The following is a 15,816-nucleotide window of genomic DNA, read 5'->3' on the forward strand; positions in this document are numbered from 1 at the left end:
AAGAAGATAGAGTGTACCAATGTTTTATCAGCTGTCTGATTGATAGTTTAAAAAAGTTTCCTGGAATGAATATTTTGCATCTGCTACTTTTATTCTAGTTCCATATCAAATTGGAATTTTCTTAAAGCTATCTATTTTTCCCATTTAATCAGTAAATGTGTTAATGGTACCTGTTTGTATTTACAATTGATTTAATTTTATGAAAGTTTCATTATGCACTTGTTATTCTTATCTTTAACTTTTAGTATGAAAACCAGTTTTAGGTCAATATAAGCGTAAATATCACATATACTACATATACCAATTAAACCCCCGCCTAAAAACCTTTTAACTACTTGGTGAACTAAAACTAATATAAAGATGATAAGTAGAAGAAAAATCCAATTATTCATTTGATTTTCGCCGGTTTTCATAGCGCATCAATGAAATTCTTTATATTAAATAGAATAGGTACTCAACAGTAATCAAAATGTAAATATTGTGTTCATCTTAGACACTGATTTTTACTATTTTGATTTGTTTGTTTGCGCATGCTTCGAACCTAATTCTACAGACGTTTGAAATAAAAATTGTAATTCGTTATTGCCACGACCTAAGAAGCTGACATTACAAAATGATGAAATCTTACAAAATAAAAATAATTTTTTTATATGTTGTAACGCAACTCGTCCTCAACTGCTTAAGGGATTTTGATATAATTTTACAGGAAGGTTGGGTATCAGAGGTAGATGTGCATGAAGAAATATATGAATACTGTGGATGATACCCAAAGGAGATGATCCAATAATCATTTAACATTAAGTCCATTTGAAGCGGGAATATTTCCTTTGTGCACTTGTTTACAGTGTTTCTAGATTATATTTCTTCACACAAATCTTTTCATTTGATGAAGTAAGCATAAATCTCATAAAATGTAGATTTTCTTACAAACCTATCACTGAACCAATTTGTGGAGCATGTTTTTGGTTCTAAAATAGCGTTTAATTATACATTAGACAGTCACAGTTGCACCCTGACATTTCTGAAAATCTGAAAATTATTTTTAAATGTGCACTTTATTCTACTGTATTAAATGCAATGTGTACTGACCATTAGAGGAAGCAAACATTAAATTAAATGGCATTTAGAATAAGACACTATAGTAACGTACACAGTGATTGATATCTACATGAAGGCCTTATTGTTAAAAAAAATGTAGCTCAAATGGTTAAAAAATGGATCCAATCACACTCTCAAATTTAAATGTACAACTCTAGTAAAAAAATATGCTTGTTTATGATGTTATTGCACACGTGACGAGGATGGATTTTTCAGAAGGAATACTTCAAAATTGATAAACAAAATTTGATTTCTAAGTGAGCGTTCAGGCTAATAGTAGCCTCTGTTCAAAGTATAATGTGAAGGTTTCAGAATCGCTACAACTAATATTATTGAAAAAAGTCAATACTATAATAGCAAGAAAGTGATTGACACGTGTTATCTTTTGTTGTATTGTAGATACAACTACGAACTATTTAACCTGTCCTTCATATCCAAAGAACAGAATACCAATATACGATGCCGAAGGGACCACATTTAACGTTCGTGAACATATTATGGTGTCATCTACTGAGGAAACTATCACAATAACAATCTCTCCGTCAGAAATTATACACCTGAATCACAAAGATATTGGAAGTCCCCAAGTTGTTGAAGTTACTTCAACTAATAAATGGGGAGACCAAGAGAAATGTAGATTTCATCTTGAGACATTTGGTGAGCTGTGCTAATTAATTGATATTTATGGCATGTAACAAATTAATTTTATATATATTTTGTTGTTGATACTTAAAATAACATTATTGAACGAGCCAATTAAAGGCAGTAGTATTTTTTTAAACATTGACTAAAAATATGAATAGTACACGTAGAAATAATGGTCTTGTTTGATGTTTTTTTAAGCTGATGCATGCTTTATAGAGTTATTTCCTAATGTTCAACACGCCAGTCATTCCTGTACCAGTGGCAATGTTAGCTGTACATTGACCTGTGATACAGGCTATATTTTGTCTGATGGAAACTCTTCTCGAAATTATAATTGTAAAGAAAAAAACAATTGGACACCCCTGCTACCACCTAAGCATGCTTGTATTGGTAAATATGATCCTGCATTTATATTTTATCAGCTTGACAGATAATATGGAAAAAAAAAAAAAAAAAAAACGATACAAAACAAAAAAAAACATTGAGTAACGTGGCGAGTGGCGAAACTAAAGCGTTAATAACAATTTGTTAGGCAATATAGAAAATTGTCACAAACTTCCTTTAAAATATATACATCGATTTCCCTGCCTATGTTTTATACAGAATTCGTTTATTGCGTTTAGTTTTTAATTCGATAAAGCAATACAAAGTTTGCCTATAGTATGTTCTCTTTGTCCAGTTTTGTTTTGCTTTCTCATATTATGTAAGTTGCCTTGGTGTTATGCGCTCTTCTCGATTGAGGAAGTTGTGAGTTCAATTTCCGGCTGATTCATGCCAAAGTCTTGTGTAGTCGCTGTTTTCCGGTCAAGAACACCGGTGGGCTAGGTGCCAGATTGGAGTGACAAATCCATGGGCTTGGAGAGTCCTTCGAGCATCCAAGCGCATCAACCTAATGATAATTTGTGGTTACTTTTAGACATTCATTTATCAATCGATTAGTAGGCAAAACATATTCTTGGATTTATTTTCTTTATAAGCTCTCTGAGACTACTTGACAGATTTTACTGAAAGTGGCATGAATATTCCTTAGGGCACATACATTTTAATGTTTGATTCATCAGAATGCATGTCAGCCATGAATATTTAGAGAACATATGGGTGAAGCAAATTTCGTCAAGATACATCTAAGAACTATGAGTTAATGAGAAAAAATAAGGTCACTTTCCTTCCTCGGCTTGAAAAGCTTTACAATAGTCTCCATTTAGTCAAAGTATTGCATATGAAGGCGACATTTTTTGCTAATATCTTGACAAATATAATAGATAGAAAAACTATCATTGATAAAATGATCTTAATGATAATCCTTTGAAAGTCTTAACTTTGTCAGCTTGTTAAAATTATTGCCCCTGAAATTTGAAAAATGAGTGTTTATGCAGTTTTTATAAGGTCATCATTTTCCTGTTGTACAATGGTACCACCCTGTCGTCGTCGATAACGCGAGTAATACTTATCTGATCTTTTTTTAAAAAAGGTGCCCTAATGTCACGTCTGAGATAGATGACTGAGGAATTTAAAAGAAGTTTTTCGTCACTGTATTCCTTTTGAAATTTTGTTTCAATAGTTTTTTTACAGGAATTATTGGCTAAAGTCATTGTTCAGCAACTAAAAAGCAGAACTGTTTTCAACTTAATTGAATTTTCAAATTTATTCTATATTTTGTCCAAACCTGTTTTTGTGTCCATAATATGCTGTAAGTCCCTATCCTATGCTTAACAGTGTCAAAAACTAATATGGTGTTCTTGTGCCTGCATGCTACGAGTGCATCATATTTGTGCTCTGCGAAGTTTTTTATAAGCAAAAATCTTTCAAACCAGAATGATACAAAATCATTTTCAATAAATGAAATTATCTTTACAATAAGGCATACAAGAATCTCCGTTAGATCATAGTTGTAGGCCGACTCTGTGAGAGTTATTGCCCTTGGAAGGCAATAAATGACGGTTTTACCCCCAGTTGTTAGCCTATATATTGAAAACCGTAAAAACACAATTACAATAATCCTTATGATGAGGCCTACAAATTCACAATGGGTTGAAGTTGTATTACGATTCCTTGTAGACTTTTTGCTAATGAAAGGTGACATTAAACAAGATGAGCAAGTCAAGCTTCTCAGAGATTCTATTTAACATTCCAACCAATTCAGTTTGGTGAAAATATTTAACGTGTATTGTGACTAAGAGGAAATCATCATATAATATAATTCTGTTTATAATAAACACAATCTTGGCTGAATTAATATTTCACCTTCACGTAAAAAAATTTCCATTATTAAGTATGTAAGTTTTTGTGAACAACTATGAAATAAGTTCATTACGCCATATATTTTCTTACAACAGGTAAACTCGCCACATTACCCAGCTTCACAGGTTAACTTTGCCACTAGAAAAAAATATTAGAAAGTTTAAGTGACATCATTCAAAACCCGACCAAAATCTGACTGTATTATGCAAGTGTTGTATTTTGTAGAATTTGAGGAAAGTGAATACTTAATAGAGTTCATGTTGGTATATACAACAAAAAGTACAAGTTCGGGGAGAATGTTTGCTAATTATTGTATTAATGGAATGAGGCAGTTGCTTATGAACGACTTAAAGTCAGCTTTAACGTCAGAAATACATCTAGTATGCAACAATAATTTAATTAGAGCTGGTGACATAGAAATATTTGATATTCGGCCTGCTGCAAACAGTTTCGATGTAAGTTGTCCAAACCTTTGACTACAGTTAGTAACTATTTAATGTGGTGTCATTAGTCAACACACTCGATTACTATAATGTTTGAATTATTATCTACGTGTTGTTGATGTCGTTATGGAGGCATATTATAAGATATGAAAAATAGTATTATGGAAATAAAATAAGGAAGTCAATAACTCTTTTATTTTATTTTGCCAGTGTAATTACATGCAGTTGTTTTTTTTTTTGTCTTAATATCAATGAACTGTGCTAAAATAATGCGGATCCATGTTAGTATTTTTAATTATGTAGTTCATGATGTAAAAGACAGTAGTTACAGTTGATATAAAAAAATGTCAATTAACTTCCAACGAACAGCAGTTGTTATTACGGATTTTAGATAATGAGAGATTTTTAAAAAAGAGTGAAGCTGAATGTTGCTGTTTCTGTAAAGGATTGTACAAAATGTTATTTTTTTGTTTTTTGTTTTAATTATAGATGAAAACAAGTTTCATCATTATATTGCTTGATACCGTCGTGACAGAATCAGTTAAGAGACTTTGCGGGAGTATTCTCGGTATTCGTTTTGCTGGAGTTGACTTTTTGGATTTCAATAATTCTGTTAACTGTGAAAGTGGTTCAACTCTTGTTGAAAAAAAAGATAGCTTCGATAACAAAATTATTCGTGAAGGAAACAATTGTACAGCTGGATATAAGAAAATGACACATATAGGAGAAAAATGTAGTAGGTTTACACAAATGCACTGGTAATGTATTCAAATATCACAACCTCTTAATCATCTTTCATAGGACAATAATTTGATTTTCGCTAAATAAATAAACTTTAATAATGACTGTATTATACTAATAACACATATAAAGACTGGTCTGACCATAAAAAAGAAAACCGAATTATAGTGTCAATTATTTGTTCACTAAAGCAAAATGTGAGGCTCAATGGAAAAGACAACAAAAATTCATACCAAGAAATATCCAGTATTTAGTAATTATAATGTGAAACACGTGTATGCGTTCACTAAGCATGTGCTCCGGTCGTTGACACAGCTTGAATAGCTTGATTAAACAAAATATATACTCTATAATTTTGTTTCTATTTTCATGACCGAAGCTGTTTGCGTAATTGGGGGTAGGTGTGTGCACGTTTTTTGAATGGTTAAGTCTTTGTAGCATGTATGACGCAATTGGCATTGTACAAAGTACATTGTAGGTTACATTTAGCCCACATAGGTCTCTTAGGTTATAGAAATGTTTTAAATGTCTTAGTTTATTATTGTCGATATACTTTAAAAGCCTTCATTTTATTGCATCTAACTATATAAATAAACATATAAATCATTTGGGGATGAGAAACAGTACCGTTTTGTTGTGAAAGGCCTCTTATTAAACCTTAAATTAGTGTCGTGTTAAAGATTTTATCGTGATTGGAAAGCCATAAGGGTTGAAGAAGAATTTGTTATACGACTTATTAGAAATTTTCATATTATTGCAATTTACTGACGATAAACATATACTCATCTCATTTAAGAATTAATCTTGTAGCGGAATATATATTTTTTTTCATACCCACTAGCTTTTTATACAGCTTAGTTGCTTTGAAATTAACATATTAAAGGCATTGCCTATATTCGCGAGGGTCAAAGTTCTTGAATTCTTATGTTTGCCATTATGAGCAGCTCATGATATATTTTTTTAAGTTTTAGCGGATCTTGCTCAAAATTTGTCCAAATTCCGGAAGAATAAAAATTCCTAATGAAAGGCGCGGAATATTTTACACAACAAATGCAAAATATAATCATACTGACACATCTTATCTCATTGCCTTTCCATCTTAGAAAAAATATTCTTTGATTTAAATAATATACGATCGAAATTTTCCAAGGTGGGTTAAATTCTAGAACACGGTATGAACAGTGCCACGAGATTAACCTATATCTGTTTTTCCGTAAATCGTGACCTCATGGACGAGGAAGTCACTTTTAAGTCCGACGTCAAGGTCGACAATATTGCGTTTATTTGCCTCACCGTGGTTAAGGGTTTTTCCACCTGAGGAAGTTGAGCAACATGAGATTAACAACGTACTTCAAGGATGCATCTAGGACTGAACACACCAGGAAATCCTCAGTTGTCTCGATTGGACTTCATAAAGAGTAATCATGGAATCAAGATTCTAGCGGAAATCAAAAGAATACAATCCGGAAAGACCAGGAAGGGAATCAGTAATTGAAATTTTAGACTTCGAAGTCAAACGAAGAAGAAATGAGTGGAACCCAAGGTATCAGAAGACTGCCAATGTCAAGAATGTATAAAATGTGTTCAGATAGAAAACATGGATATTATCGTCGGGCACAAACCGAATATACACGGTGGCGAATAGGACTACACGAGAAGTGTGGATTAAGTCATGAATATTAAAGACATTTTTATTGTTAAAAAACTGATCTACTTCTATCAAATTTTATTATTTGATATGCAATATACTGTAAATAAAACGTATAGTAAAAACACATGTACTATTCAAGAAAATAAATATTAAAACGAGTGCCCCAAGGGGTTGAGTTATTCTTTCCTGAAATAATACAACTATAGCATTCATTTATATAACTTATAACTTAACCTAGCTACTCTAAAATGTTCGTATGACGTGTTAACATTGTGAAATTATAACTAAACAAAGAACATATGCAGTGAACACAAGACTGCAAAATACAATAAATTGTACAATTGTGAATGCGTTTGTAATATTCCTATCTTTTGAGGGATTGAGACGTAATGTGGGCTTATCTTTTTTTACGTCATCCAATTTGAATTTAAAATTTAGGCTTATTGTATGGCATTCAACGGAATCAAGACATAAAAGGGTCTGACATCCAAAGGTTATAAATTATTCATTTTTGAACTTCGTAGTCGACCCAATTATCAAATCATAGAATATCCTAGAATAATTTCATATGATTGGTGACAAGCTTTCTTGCTGGTTGGTTCTCATTCAGCACGACAGTATACCTTGTTTAACGTGTTTTGTTATTGTGACGTAATTAATGATTATTTAGTGTGTCCGCAAATCGCGATTAGAATAATTCCTTACGGCTTGAATATGAATATGATTAGAAAAAAAAACAACATAGTTTGGTTTTCTTTTTTACAAATAACGGTTTATCTCCCAAGTTACTTCAATAAGCCTTTTCAAGAATAACAACCATTTCTTGATTGTCTAGTACATGTATATATTAATAAAATGAGTCATCACTTTAAGCATTGGCGTGATAAAAAAGACATACCACATAATTTGTATTTAAATGAACCTCATTGGTTACTCATAACTCTGCATGAATACTCAACTGATCTATACAGTTAAATTTGAAACTAAATGAAATAGGAGTATTTACACTATTTATTTATATTGCAGTTAAGTGCCCACCTGGTACGTATTTGTCAAACATAGATGTATGTACAGAGTGTCCGGATGGCCAGATCCAGGATCTTTTTGGACAGACCTCTTGCAAAACGTGTTCGCCACTTTCCGGGACTTCAGCAGACAAAACGTATTGTCTAGGTAATCAACTAAAATAATATTCAAATTTAGCAATAAACTTATATAATTCAATAATGAATACCCTAAGAAAAAACATTATAATAATATAATAGTAACTTACAACGTTAAAGTAATGGCGACTTATACAAAGAAATGTGCTTCAGTTTTAGAAGGGTCTATACTTCTCTAATTTTTTGTGTGTACTTTTTTGTCGTTCATATGATTCAAAGGTTTTCCTTATTCAATTGTCTTTTTTGGTGTTCGTAACAACATTGTTCCTAAATTCCTCTTTGTTTGTATCTTGAGTATGTGTGCCCTTTTCGTTTAAAGGATCATTGGGTACACAACGATGATCGTGGTTGATAATAATTTTTAGAATATCGACAAACACAACAGACTGGTGATAAATGGATGTTTCAATAAATGAAATTTTAAGATATCAAGGGACATGAGACTGTTTTGGAATGTTCAAAACATGATTATTTTCAAATTGTTTTCGAGTATTTTTGTAGAAAATTTCAAAATTTGCATTTTTTCGAAGAAACTTACATTTAATATCAATTTTGATTAGTTCAACACAGTAGCCTTTGTTAATGTCATCACTGCAGACGTTTTACAGTCGACACCACACTTTATCTGATCGACCGATGTGAAGTTCTATCAACCAGATGAGACAAAATATCTTCAATTAGATTTGACATCTTACTGTATTGACCACCCATCAAACTTAACACTTTCTAGTCGCAATAAAGTAGCCCCCTTGACACAAATCAAAGTGGCTAGGTCATATTATTAACTACGGCTCTCTATTACAAATATTAATAACATCGTTACCCTGAGAGAGCGTTGAAATTACCAAAGATTTTATTGTAGTTTTCATGCCCATGTTCAGAGAAAAACATTTTATTTCTTTTGAGATTTCTAATAGAATTTTTGGCCTTATGTATAGTTCAATATAAAATTCTGAAATTTCAAAACTTGGTGATAAAAACGCATGTTTTATCATTATTTTTCGTTACCTTTATTTAATTTTGTCCAATTTTTTTTTATATATGTCCACTATTTCCAAGTTATTAACTACGCTTAGTTGAAAATGAATTGTTACGCCCCAATGTCAAATTTAAGTCTTTGACACGTGTCGCTGAATTGCATTATTGGCGCTAGATTATTACGGGATTATACTCAATTGCAATACAGCGGTTGACGCTGGCGGAGCGGGACATGGTTACCCCTCCGGAGCACCTGACGTCAATTCCGATTTTTCTGGGAGCTCATATTGCTTGTGCTTTAGTTGTTTGTGTGCCGTGTTGTTTCCTTTATCTTTAGTTTTTAGGTAATTTTTTATTCGGTTTTTCAATTACGTCTCTGTTTAATGTGTACACGTGAAGGCCGTGTTTTTAGATTTTGACGTACTTGAATCATTCCAATGCTAACGCTTTGATTTTCCCCTGCCCCGATATGTTTGATTAAAACAATCATGTAAAGAACTGTCACACATAGACAAATAATGAATTTTCCAGAAAACGCACGGTTTGGTTTACAGCACATGAATGGATATGATTTAACATACGTCATTTATAGAAACAAGAAAAAAGACAAGTCTGGTAATGAATCTGATTTGGACATGGTAATGCCAGTAATAACTTAATAATTTGTTTATATTTTCATTATGTTCTTTTATTTCATTTTAATTACCACTTTACATTATGAGTTTTTTCCATATTACAGCTATTTGCCCATTAGGTTTTATACCTACAGATTCATCTTGCAAACCTTGTCCTGAAAACTCCTATTGGTTTAACTCTACATACTGTGCAGCCTGCCCTTATAAGGGCAAAACACTTGGCTCTAATGGTGTTTCAAATGTGTCAGGATGTAAAGGTATATTTAATTTATCTGTGAGTTACTTTATATACGTAATGTACAAAAGCGAGAAAAGGTCGCATGATCTATTCAGAAACAAATTTCTTTGACCAGATAGTCTTCTATTTGAGAATTGAATTATATTGATAGTTATATATAAAGGTTTCACAACCTAATTTTCCTTGGGTAAAGGAAAATCTCGCGTGCTAGTTTAATTTTTCATATTTTTAAATAATTTTAGAATTTTGGCGACTGTTTTAATAATAAGTATTATCGAAAGAGATATATGTTTAAAACAATTGAAAAAAAAACGTATAATATAATAGGAAAGGCACACAGACAAAAAAAATCTTTCTCAGAAATGTTTAAAATGGTGTGAATAATTATCAATTATCGACATAAAGTTCGTGTTAAATGAGTGTTTCCTGACTCTTGAGAACATAAGGTTACTCTATACAATGTATCTGAGTGTATCTGGTTCATGCTTAATTAAATGCCACCTACACTTTATGTTTTGCAGTTCAATCTTCTCCTTCTTATTTTATTGATTAACGTTCGATTGTTATTCTTATATTCTGCGTCCTTGTTCGTGAACCACTCGACGTTTTGGAAAGAACATGGACATGAATTTAGGCCTATAGGTCTAGTTAGTCAAGTAGCTTTCAGATTTTATAATGGCCTTTAAAATGAAAAAAAATCACTATTAAACGAACATTGCTGTAAAATTAATTTTGGCAACGCTGACAGACAATGTGAGGTAACCAACGATTCCCTGAACGTTAACGAGGTGATAGTTGACATTCTAATATGCATATATATATATATATATATATATCCAATTTTCAAAAAAATATTACCAGTTTGAGTATGTAATCAATATCATTTTTTACCTTCGATGTCACAAGATTTACATGAAAAGACTCATTTTTAATATGTTACAGCACCTTGCGAAACTGGGCAGTACTCAAAGACAGGATATGTCCCATGTAAACCTTGTCCAATTCATTTTTACCAGGATGAGACAGGACAAGACATGTGTAAAGAATGTAGAGCTGATCAAATAACACATACAACTGGATCAAAGTCTTATAGTGACTGCATTTCATTAGGTGATGTCAAAGGCCTTTACTGACTTTAATTCCTAATACTTTGTAAGAAATAATTCCAAATCATCTTCCAAATATACAGAGGAAGATGTTTACAAGATGCTGGATTTTTTAATCGACAACATATTTTTCCAGTGTGATGGACGTGTTTTCCAACAGACGGTCGGCATTCCAATGGGAACAAATTGTTCTCCTTTACCTATTCTTTCACTCTTATGAGGCTGACATTATAGCTGATCTGATGCGAAAGAAAAATATCGATTGGCTAGACCCTTTAATCACAGTTTTGCTATATAGATGATGTATTATCTTTAAACAATCCTAATTTCGGGGATTTGATACTTCGCATCTACCCTAAAGAACTTGAGATAAAGGATACTACAGACAGTCTAATATCTTGACCTAAACTTAGAAATCGATGGTAAAGAAAACTTTTGACCAAACTTTACGACAAAAGTGATGACTTTTCATTCAGAATTGTCAATTTTCCTTTCATCTGTGGCAACATCCCTTCAGCACTTGTGATGGAGTGTTCATATCACAACTCATACGTTATGCCAGAACTTGCCGAAACTACGCAGACTTTTTGTATTGCGCTAGAACTCTAACAAATAGTAATCTGGAACAGGGTTATGTTGCTACACGATTGAAGTCATCACTAAAGAAGTTTTATGGTCGTCATCATGAACTCGTGGATCGTTATGGTGTATCCATCTTCACCATGAAAACTGATTTGTTCAACGTGACATAGTTTTTTCTGTCCTCTTTCATCTACCCGGACTTGACTTATAAGCAACTCGGCGGGTATTTCTAGAAAAGCAGAGGACGTTTACCCTACCGGTGTACCTGGTCCATGCTCCCAGTTTTTGGTGGAGTCCGAGTTGCTCATTTGCTTTTGTCACTTTTTGTGTATGATTTGAGTTACTTAATGTTCTTTGTCGTGTATGTCTGGCCTTTGTCCCTGGATTACATTCTTTTGGTTACCGCTATAACCTTGGTTCCCTTGATTACTCTTAATAACCATCTGCAAGTATGCTTTACTATCAATACTTTATTGACAAGTTTTTGCAAGCAGTCCCCAATGATAATTTAGGATTGCATGATGGAAAGTTAAAAGAAAACTGTGCACCATTTTTTAGTACTATAACATACAAATAACATTATCACCGTTACATGTATCCCGTTTCAGTTCTCCAGGAATGCTGTTTCATACTCTTGCCATCTCATTTGTTGGGTTTCCAGATGATAACGAGAAAAAAGTTTTTTCGTCCTATAAAAGAACATTATACACGAAAAAAATAAGATGGAAATATTAAATTAAATAGTATATAATGTTATTATAGTGTATACATGGATTAAAACCATCAAGGAGTCCAGTTTGTTTTTTATGGACATACACAATCTAAAAGTATTTTCATTTGTGTATACTCCGAAAGTTTTTTTTTTATTTACATAGGTAACATAGCGGATCATTTGTTTTGTCATTTTAGACAATTGTGTTTTTTTAATCCAAGTTTTGCATTGTATAATATCTCATATTTACCGTTATAATCTTTAGAAGATTCTTTCTGATTAAATGTTATTAAATATAAAAAAACTTTATACAGTGTTCAATACATTGTCGGTCTAATCTCGTTGGAAAACAATCCTTAATTATCAAATGCAAGTTAAAAAATATATATGTAATGTATATTTTAAGGCCAAAAATGCCCTATTCTTTATAGATCCAAATTGCACGAGGAGTGATATATGTAGTGGAAACGGACAGTGTAAAAACTTGGGACATAGAACTGTGTGCATGTGTAAACACGGTAGGATAGCAATTTTATTATTTTAACTCTTTCTGTATGTGATACCTGTCAGGAAAGAATCAGGATATTGTATCCTTTATATTAAAGGTTGTTTATTTTACCCTATAGCGAAACGTTTTGAAAAAAAGACATTCTATATAAAAAAATCAATCTATGTCACAAACACAAAATAAAATGATGTAATTTATCGTACAAATCTTTTTTTTTATCTGAAGGTTTTGTCGGAGAAAAATGTGAGACAGAACTAGATCCCTGTTCTTCTTCTCCTTGCTGGAATGGTGGAACTTGTACAAAAACAGGAGTAAATTCATACACTTGCACTTGTCCTTATGGTAGGTAAACATGTTTGCATAAAATCACCATTTAACCAACTGCAGTGGTACAAACACGACAGTTACATTATAAAACTGTACATCGTATTGTTTAAGATATAACAAATATGGACATGCATATTTTATGAGAATTCATATACATTGAAAACATTTTGGTCTGAGATTTTGGTCTTATTTAAGGACCCATGCACATTAAGAGCAGCCGTTCTGCAACTATATCTGGACACTCTACATGATACTTTTGTACATTTATAGAAATACGACATTTAAGCTAAGATCGGGTACGTATAATTGGCTACATTAAATGCAATTTGCATCAAGAAAACAAACTAATTTGTCTTCAATCTTAGTTCGTGCTTAAGACTATCCTCTACAGCCTAATATAAGGTCCTGGATATGGACATTAACTGTCACTGAGGAGTGCTACCTAAATTTTACGGTGAACATTATTGTTATACAGTCCTACAGTGTAATAACATACTAAATGAACAAAAACATGATTTAATTTCTGAAATCCTTCCATGACATTTTGTAAAGTGCATTTTGAACCTCCTTAAACTTAACAAATCTCCAGCCATATATGGACTAATGTTGTTTTTTTACTTTTGAAAAAAAACCCGCTTCTGGTACCGTACAATATTTGGATAATTGATAGTTGTGATTTTGTGCAAGTACAAAGAATATGTTCAAAAGCCCTATATGATTTTCAGTGAGATTAACTATCCGAAATGAAATTTGTTATGAAAAAGAGGATTGATTTTTTTGTATTGTAAGTGGGTCTGTTTCTTATCAACTACTGTAACCAACATGTATTTTGTGTAAATTCTAATAATAATATCACGCTCATAAATGGTTGTCAGATGCCACCAATTTTAAATCCAAATAGTCAAAACACAACATTTGCTACACACACAATATTTGATAAAGGAAATAGTTTGATTATATTCTATTGTTAACATAAATTTTAATTTCTCCACTGCCAACAGTTTGATGGTGAAGTCACAGTAAAAGAAATTTGTGACTCCTCTGGAAAGAGTTGAGAAATTAGAATTCAGTTGGTAGTAGTGTACTTTCTGAATGGTCCAAATTACAAACTCCAAAATAACCCTTGACCTACCTTTTGGGATGTGGTACTATAGAAAGAGTAATCAAGGGAACCAAGGTTATAGCGGTAATCAAAAGAATTTAATCCAGGGACAAAGACCACACATGGAAAACAGACATACACAACAAAGAACATAAAGTAACTAAAATCATACATACAAAGTAACAAAAGTAAATGAGCAACTCGGACTCCACTAAAAATTGGGAGCATGGACCAGGTGCACCGGTAGGGTAAGCGTCCTCTGCTTTTCTAGAAACACCCGCCGAGTTGCTCATAAAAAGTCAAGCTCGGGGTAGACAAACGAGGAAAGGAAAACCATGACCCGTTGAATAAATCAGTTTTCATGGTGCTGATGGATACATCATAACGATCCAGGAGTTCATGATGACGACCATAAAACTTCTGTAGTGATGACATCAATCTTGCATATTTGTTAGAGTTCTAGCGCGATACAAAAAGTCTGCGTAGTTTCGGCAAGCTCTGGCATAACGTATGAGTTGTGATATGAACACTCCATACGCAGGAGGCGAAGGGATGTTGCCACAGATGAAAGGAAAGTTGACAATTCTGAATGAAAAGTCATCACGTTTGTCGTAATGTTTGGTCAATAGTTTTCCTTTACCATCGATTTCTAAGTGTAGGACAAGATATGAGGCTGACTTCACAGTGTCTGTAGTATCCTTTATCTCAAGTTCTTTTGGGTAGATGCGAAGTATCAAAGCCCCGAAATTAGGATTGTTTAAAGATAATACGTCATCTATATAGCGGAAACTATATTATGTGTTAGGGAAATCCATTCCTTTTTACTCAACTTAGCATTCATCAGAAAAATCAGAAAAAAACTTGTTTGTGTCATGTTTGTGCCCCTCGCTATTTAAGCAGCTCAAATCTTTACCTCAAATATCAGTCTCAGTCTCCCGTTGATGTTTGGCACCTTATAGTTCAATTTCATTCACCTTTACTCAAGTGACATACTTGTGTCTGTCCCCTATTTGGCTTCTAATTCTAAATTTATGATTTCTCTACAACATTACTGTCATCAAATAAGTTGACTTACCTATCGATACGATGATTTCATCCAGTTAAACCAAGTATAAGAACTGTTGGCTTCGGGTCAGTGTCATTCAAATCGATTGATTGGTATCATTTAACGGTTTACTGAGAATAAATGTGATGCGTTTGTAATAACTGTTCACTATTAATTGCGGTTAAAAACGAACAAATTATGAATGCATAAGATACTGTAAAGAATAATTGCGAGTGCAATGCGAATTGTTAGGATTTGGTCCAAGCTTTTAAGGATAATAAAAGAATGATTTACGATAGCCTAACTATTTTTTTACGGATACTTGCGAATACTAGTGTTTTACAAATGGTAATGATTTAAAATGAGATTGAATTTTGTCATATAAATTAAAGTGATATGGCCTCGAGCATTCTTCATTTGAACACTTGACAATTTTACGAAAGAAATAAGTTAATATTATACCAAAATGATGTCGACTTTTTCGCCCACTGGCACGACAATGTACCCTCTTCGTCCTGGGCAAAGTATTCGTATGTATTCGCAAAGTAATCGCTTGGATGCGTGTTTATCGAATTCATCGAACGTTCGTTAACATTCAAGG

General features: G+C 32.6%; 1 protein-coding gene across 7 annotated transcripts in view; it reads left to right on the top strand.

Moving 5' to 3' along the window:
* The window catches only part of LOC148619417 (uncharacterized), a 67,428-nt gene that overhangs the window by 33,030 nt on the left and 18,582 nt on the right, over positions 1-15,816 (top strand). For all 7 annotated transcript variants that reach the window (XM_088579290.1, XM_088579283.1, XM_088579284.1 and 4 more), the window contains 9 exons: positions 1,498-1,755; positions 1,942-2,133; positions 4,210-4,439; positions 4,917-5,163; positions 7,846-7,992; positions 9,700-9,852; positions 10,776-10,943; positions 12,665-12,751; positions 12,967-13,083. In XM_088579290.1, coding sequence (XP_088435416.1) covers positions 1,498-1,755; positions 1,942-2,133; positions 4,210-4,439; positions 4,917-5,163; positions 7,846-7,992; positions 9,700-9,852; positions 10,776-10,943; positions 12,665-12,751; positions 12,967-13,083 — 1,599 coding nt within the window. The remainder of the gene's footprint in view (positions 1-1,497; positions 1,756-1,941; positions 2,134-4,209; positions 4,440-4,916; positions 5,164-7,845; positions 7,993-9,699; positions 9,853-10,775; positions 10,944-12,664; positions 12,752-12,966; positions 13,084-15,816) is intronic.

Source organism: Perna viridis, chromosome 4 (genome assembly GCF_037379345.1).
Source record: "Perna viridis isolate PV_CMFRI_1.1 ecotype Kerala chromosome 4, ASM3737934v1, whole genome shotgun sequence".
Lineage (NCBI taxonomy): Eukaryota > Metazoa > Mollusca > Bivalvia > Mytilida > Mytilidae > Perna > Perna viridis.